This window comes from Caenorhabditis briggsae (genome assembly GCF_000004555.2).
Source record: "Caenorhabditis briggsae complete genome, chrIII, whole genome shotgun sequence".
Classification (NCBI taxonomy): domain Eukaryota; kingdom Metazoa; phylum Nematoda; class Chromadorea; order Rhabditida; family Rhabditidae; genus Caenorhabditis; species Caenorhabditis briggsae.
This window is the reverse complement of record NC_013490.2, coordinates 4,697,410-4,704,256: the sequence shown is the minus strand read 5'-3', so window position 1 is coordinate 4,704,256 and position 6,847 is coordinate 4,697,410. Positions and strand designations below refer to the sequence as shown.

General features: G+C 40.0%; 3 protein-coding genes across 3 annotated transcripts in view; 1 reads left to right on the top strand and 2 right to left on the bottom strand.

The window, feature by feature from the left end:
• Nucleotides 1–1,696, top strand: part of CBG05163 — a gene marked incomplete at both ends in the record, with an annotated part of 3,804 nt that extends 2,108 nt beyond the window's left edge. Inside the window, 4 exons of the mRNA XM_045243686.1 lie at nucleotides 1,006–1,093; nucleotides 1,147–1,431; nucleotides 1,478–1,580; nucleotides 1,630–1,696. Coding sequence (XP_045092867.1) covers nucleotides 1,006–1,093; nucleotides 1,147–1,431; nucleotides 1,478–1,580; nucleotides 1,630–1,696 — 543 coding nt within the window. The remainder of the gene's footprint in view (nucleotides 1–1,005; nucleotides 1,094–1,146; nucleotides 1,432–1,477; nucleotides 1,581–1,629) is intronic.
• A 176-nt stretch (nucleotides 1,697–1,872) lies between these two features.
• Nucleotides 1,873–3,022, bottom strand: Cbr-dhs-9 (the record flags this gene model as incomplete). The annotated part of the gene is made up of 5 exons (XM_002641208.1): nucleotides 1,873–2,006; nucleotides 2,057–2,312; nucleotides 2,359–2,610; nucleotides 2,659–2,924; nucleotides 2,971–3,022. The coding sequence occupies 5 exons, from the start codon at nucleotides 3,020–3,022 to the stop codon at nucleotides 1,873–1,875; spliced, it is 960 nt and encodes a 319-aa protein (XP_002641254.1).
• Nucleotides 3,023–4,316: 1,294 nt separating this feature from the next.
• On the bottom strand, nucleotides 4,317–5,014 carry CBG05166 (the record flags this gene model as incomplete). The annotated part of the gene is made up of 4 exons (XM_002641209.1): nucleotides 4,317–4,432; nucleotides 4,479–4,545; nucleotides 4,595–4,744; nucleotides 4,793–5,014. The coding sequence occupies 4 exons, from the start codon at nucleotides 5,012–5,014 to the stop codon at nucleotides 4,317–4,319; spliced, it is 555 nt and encodes a 184-aa protein (XP_002641255.1).
• Nucleotides 5,015–6,847: the final 1,833 nt, after the last annotated feature.

Here is a 6,847-nt window from a genome sequence, read left to right as displayed (position 1 = left end):
GATTTAACTATCAATTTTGAGATATCTTTAAACTCCAAAACTCTAAAATTTCAGGGCTTTCAGACTTCAAGATTTGAATACTACATTACTCTGAAATGTTATCAAAATTCAACTCTGACTATGGGATTTTCAGAGAGCGAGATTCTTAAACATGTTTTTTGGACGCTCTTGCCAAGAATATTTCAAAATTCAAGTTTCGAGAAGTCGCAAAACATTAGGGATGTTGCACCATTGCGCTATGAAGTCGCCCCAACTGTCTTGAACCCTAATTATCTCGATTTCTGTGAAAGATATAAAAAAGTTGTCAACTGATAAGTTGCTCATTATAATATCACCAATATTTTGTCAGTTTACGATTTTTTGATACCTCTCACACGAATCGAGATAATTGAGCTCGAAGTTTCGGTGTGGGCTCCTATTAGAGGAAACGGTAAGTTTGAAATTTTTGGAAGGTAAACAGTACTAAAAATGCACATTTTTCCTCCCAGATGGTTCTTCGCACTTTTTGTTTTCCTCCCAGTCGGTGTGCTCTCTTCTTTCTGTGGGAGCTAAGCCCCTCCCACCGTTGTTTTCTCAGCCGCAACGTGCATTGATTTCGGACAAGAGTAATATTATGGTGGCGAATAGGTACGAGGATTTGAATTCCCGCACAGTGAGAAACCTAGGTCACGGCCGCTGACAGACTTTCTTTTAAGTGGCCGAGAGTAGCTTTTTTCAAACTTTTTTTTTAATACCGGAGATAAAACAACCGAAAAAATTGCTATTTAAAAAAGGCGTCCCACCGCCGTGGCCTAGCTTTCTCACTGCGCAGTAATTCAAATCCTCGTCCCGACTCGCTTCCTTCTTAGCAAACCTTTTACTTTCAGTTTTTCAGAGGTTTCGGGTTCAAGACATTTTCACAAAATATTATGAAATATAATAACTTTCTGAACATTTCAATGGAATACAAATGTTTGATCGCGGTCCCCCTTTAAGTCTTGAATCCTATAAAAATTCATTTTCCAGGTCCTCCATGTCACCTACAAATTCTCCCGTCCACATCTTCTGGAATTGATTCATAGATGCTACGATGAAAACTTTTCCTTCAGCTTCAGTATGTCTCTTTCTTTCTCCCAAAACCCAACTTTCTATTTCTACTTTTTACAGTAAGTGGATACGAATCCTTCTACAATTCTCCCCTTCCATTCACAATATTCATGTTACTGGTCCCCAATATTCCCCATTACTTTCTGGTATACTGCTTCCGACACAAACAAAATCATGATCTGAAGCGTCGAACAATGTCAATGACGACTCTAAAAATGCATACAACTCTTCGAAAAGTTTCCACAATGAAGGCATTTCTTCCTCTATTTCTTCTTGCCGATGTTCTAATTTATTTCTTCTGCCAACTAGAATTTCTACCTCCTCAATTCATCGAGTACTTTCTAGGTTTGCAATTTTTTCTATGATTAAAGTAATGGCCCAATTTTTGAAGGTACGATCTCAAGTTCCATCAACATCCTAAATCCAGTAATCGCAATGTGCTGCTTCCGACCGTATCGAAAAATGATCAAGGGGTATTATCGACTCATTATATCGTAAGTTTGATATTGACTTGAAAAATAATAAAGTTTTAAATAATTTCAGAAAATTCTCTGCCCATCCAAAAGTCATGTTTCTGGAAGGAAGTTCCGACGAAGTTGTTAATTTGTGAATAGTTTGAAAAGAAACGGGTTGATTGAAAAAATATTTAATGATCATTATTTTTTTCTTGTTTTCAACCTCGATGAATAAAAAAAATTTACATTTATGTCAAAATTTATTTGAATCTCACTTGTCAAAAAGATAATTTTAAAAAATAGTTCCAGTTATTCACATTCTCAGTTTAATTTACAAACGACTGTTTCCGGCCCAGATCAGCCATCCTGGAAGCTTGACCCAGTTTGGAACCAAATTGGCGGTGGTATTCCATCCCAAGTGTTTCAGAATGAAGCTGACAGAACGGAGATTTGGTGGTTTCAGTCCTGAATTGTTATGTTGTTTAGTTATTCTGTTATATCCAATTAAATATTACCATCAATGTCAACGAATCCATACTCTCTTCCCAAATCCTCAGTGATCAGAATTCGGCCAGTTTTGTCCATTTTACGAGGATCAGATGCGAGTGAGACTACTGCTCTTCCTGGATATTCAACAGTTTCTCCGTTAGCGAAAACCTCGGCATTCTTGATTTCAGCTCTTGGAGTTCCATCTGGATTTTTGAACATCTTGTCGACAAGTTCAGTTCTGACGGCTCCTGGCCAAATTGAAACGACGCAAATGTTCTTTTTCTGAAATCCAAAAATAATTCTGTTCATCTAATCATCGAAAACTTACAGCCAATTCAACAGCAGTATCAGCTGATAATCTGTCCAAAGCCTGCTTTCCAACTCCATAGGCAACATTGAACAGATAACGAAGACCTCCTCCAGATGAGACATTCACAATAAGTCCCTTGTTACGTTGAACCATCAAACGGGCTGCGTAGACCGTACAGAAATAATGGTTGCGGAGACCAACGTTGTTGATGGTGTCCCAAATGTATGGATCCGTTTCGTAGAAGGGTTTTCCCATGTTCTCAGAAATTGCCTAAATCGAAATATCTCTATAGTTTCAGACTATTTATGATCCACCTACCGTAACACCTTGATAAGCATTATTAACCAGGATATCGAGTTGTCCTTGATGGTCCTTCTCGATAACATCGAAAAAGTTTTTGACTTCTTCCATATTCTGATGATCCAAAAATCTAGCGATTCCCTTTCCACCTCGTTTGGTAATTTCTTCAGCAGTGGCTTCCAGTCCAGTTAATCCAACTTTACTGTTCAAACTCTCTTCTGGCTTACGGCCAGTGATGTAGACAGTGGCACCGGCTTCTCCGAGTTGAAGAGCGATTCCACGTCCTGAAACGTTCTTTTCCGTATTGAGTGAGGAGGAATATGAGCCTACCGATTCCACGAGAGGCTCCAGTGACGATAGCTATTTGTCCGGCAAGAGACATTGCTGGCTGAAAAGGGAAAGATAAAGTTTGCTTGAAGCTTTCAATTGATAATCGTTATAAGATAAAAAATGAAACGAAAATGTCGAAATTGCACCTGCTCAAGAGAATCTCATAGATCTATGCTACCAGTGCTGCTCAGATTATATACTCTTCTGGTTCTTCGAACCTGTTCTTTGACTGTCAATCGACTTTTTGATTTTAGGTGTTAAATATCCTTATCAGAAACGGAGAGTGTACGATTGATGGGTCGCGTACACACACAAAAAGACGAAAACATTGGTTAGGGTGGCATTGGTAAGAAAGAAAAAAAAGAAAGAAGAAAATAGTAAACAAGAGAACAAGAGACGGGGTAAGCGCGGGAATATAAACTGCTGGCCAGCCGACTAGAATGTACCCATTCTGTGCCGAACACTGGCGATTTTGATGACAATTTGGAGTCACGGTGTAGGCTTGATGATGTCGGAGATTGTTAAAATTACATCAATATTTTCTCGTTTTTTCTTAAGATTGTCTATTTGAAATTGGCAGGGATTTGATCGGCAACAACTCCCGAAACGAATGTTTGATCACATAATTTCGGTGCAATGTGTTATTTATTAATTTTGCAATGCTACTCGGTATGCACCTATCAATCAATCAGCGACTTCTGGAACACGCTGCTTGCTCTACGCTTTCTGCCGTTATCACGATTTCTGCTACCGCTCATTAAGATGTCTTTGTATCACATTCAGTGTGACGATGTAACGAGTTTTCTAACTAGTAAGAAGAAATATTGGAAAGGAGAGAACTCGAGATTCATGTTGAATGAAAAAAAAAATATGATGTGGGGGGGGGGGGGTGTCTGGGGTGGTGGCTGGAGGAGAAAAATAAATATACGTATTATACAAAATTTTTCAGTTTAAACATTCTGTGGGGTAGGCACTTGGGTTCAAGCCAACGGGTCAAAAAACGCGCTCCAAATAACTTTTACGCCAAAAGAAATTTAATAATTTCCAAGTTGACGTGGATTTGACCTAATTAGTTCTAATCAAGGAGTGATTTTTTTCGTGCAACGTTTAAAAGTTTGATCCTCAGCCACATAATTCAGCAGCGAATGTTTTCTAAAATCTCACGTTTACTGGGGCGCGATTTCTGACCCATTGGCTTGAACCCACGTGGGTGGGTGGAAATTCAGAAAAAAATCGGGAAATGTTTTCACATAGTAGAGGAAACTGGGGAAACGGGAAAACAGACATGAGGTTAGAATTAAAATGAACACCCAATTGCACTTTATTCCGTGAAAGGCGAAGGGGTTTTAGTGTTCCATGCTTCCATCGTCTTCTTCCTCAACATCCAAATCAGCATGCATCTTGAGAGCAGCGCCCTCGTTGTAGTGAGCGCGGCGCTTCTTTTCGAAATCCCGACGATGTTCTGAACAAATTTTGAAATTAATTTCTAATCAAAAACGGTTAGTTACCTTTCTGCTCCTCTGTAAGATCTCCTTCGTCTTCAGAATCTTCAGCTGACGAGAGCGACTTCACAGACTGAAAATGGGGAAGTTAGTGAAAGTGGAAGTATAAAAATTTGCAAGACCTCTGGATGAGCAAGTCCCTCGGCGACTTTCTCCGGATCGACTGCGTTTCCAAGAGAGACTCTTCTTGGGCGAGTAGAAGGAACTCCAAGACCCTCATCGCCTTCACTTTCCCCGTCCGAATGATGATATGGTGTTTTTGGCTCGTCGATCTGAACACGTCAATGATGTAAATATGTCGCTTTTGGAAAGCGAATTACCTTCATGCTACCGTAGTCTTTGTCAGCTGGATGATAAGTTGCGAGAATATTCATCTCGTCAAAGTGCGCTCGCCCGTCTTTGCCCTCCAGCGATGAGTCTTGTTTCATCTTCAGAATGCTCTTCTTTGGCTTTCTCTTCAAAAACTCGGCTGGATCGTCGAGACAAATCTTTCCATCAGCCGTCAGTTTGACGTCGTCTGCAGATGCGGAAGGAGAAGACATTTTTTCTGAAAATTACAGGTTGTGTTTGAAAAATGAGTTCGTGGAGAGAGAGAGGAAAAGAATGTGCACCGAGTAAAGTAAAAAAAAACTAGTTGTCGTTAAATAATGTCTTGGAAAAAGAGTAAAAGAGGAGTTGCAACATGGAGAAGAATTAATTAGAAAACGGGGGAGCAGAGGACGAGTAGTAGAAGAGCATCCTCTGAACAAAGACGTTTCTTTGGCCGAAGACGTGATTGTTGTGTGTGCAGAGGAAACCTCTTCGCAAACGAGCTACCAGCAGATCCCTCATGATTAATGGCTATTCTCCGTCCACTCGTGGAAGTATTCCTATTTTTTTGGACATATTTTTTTCTGCGCTCAAAGTCTATAGTTGAATCACAACAGCTACATAAAAGGCTTCTTCTAACTAATAAAAATAAAGTGAAAATAGAATAGAATACAAAAACAACTGAAAATGTTAGACAAACTACCGATTTGTTTACAGGAAGTGTGTGTAGAAGCAACTCTAAGAGTAACGAGTCCACAAACTTAAGAAGAGGGACAGAAGACGACGTAGTGGGTGGCCGAGAAGAGCTTTCGGGCTAGCGAAGAGCAATAATGCAATTGGCGCCTCTTGATGTCTGCACATGCGCGCGCTTCTACTTTCAGCCACTTGTGTCTTCTTCGGCGGCTCACTACGCAGACACGCGTTCAATCGAAAAAAAGCAAAGGACGGCGAAAAGAGAAGAAGAAGAAGAATTCGTAGTCTCAAAAGAGAAAGAATCTGTCGCGTGACGTAAAGTGAAATTGATAGTGAGCCTAGACTTCAATACAAACCGACGGCATCCGCAGCCGCAAAGGGTCAGTTATAAGTCCAATGTCTGATGGCAAAAATGACATCACAGAGTCCGCCCGATTTTCGCCTGTGTTGACAGACAGAACTGTTTAGTGTTTCGCCTCGGAAACAGGACTTGTTTGCTGTGTCGCATCCTTCTTTTCATCTATCGACGAGAAAAAAGTTTGAAGTCAAGCAGCCTCCAGAATATCGACCCTCCTTGATCACTGATCCTTGATATAAGACTTCCTAAGGGAAGTTGCTCAGCCTACACTCGTCAAAGGTTATTACGAGCCAAAAATATCCTTTGAATAACATCGCAATACATAGAAGTCTAAGAGAATAACACTATGATAATGAAGAGTTTGGATTAATTGAGAATCCGATTTGGGGAGCTTAGCAGTATCGAAAATTCAACAGAATTAGAAACATCAAACAGCTGAAGCAACAGAAAGAGAAAAAAAAACATTGCAATCGACAAATGTTCAGTTGAAAGAAGGGTTAATTCGATGATTTGTTCATGAACAGCGCCAACATGTCGAATTATTGTTTGGCTTTGTGTGTCGCACTAGTTTCGCAGAACGACGCGAAAAGGTTTCATATCGATTTCGGGAAACAAAAACAAGATTTATGACATTCGATCATAATTAGATGCTTTACAATGGAATTACTCCGAGAACTAACAGACTTTCGAGACCCCCCCGCCAAATTTCTGGAGATTTGTCACTGCTGGTCATGATGCTGAAATTCATCTGGAGCATTCGGATGACGATGATGAGTTAGAAGTACAGATCAATGAAGAAGAAGTAATCATTCCCAGTGAAACTGGAGAAGGACCAAGGGCTGTTATCAAAAGGGTTAATTTTAGATATTCATTTAAAAAGAAAAATCAATATTTTTCAGTTCTGGGAAGCTCGTTGGAAAGCAACAAACTTTGAAACACTCCCGGAATGGCTTCAAGATAACGAGTATCTTCGTACCGGACATCGGCCTCCACTTCCTTCATTCAGCAGCTGTTT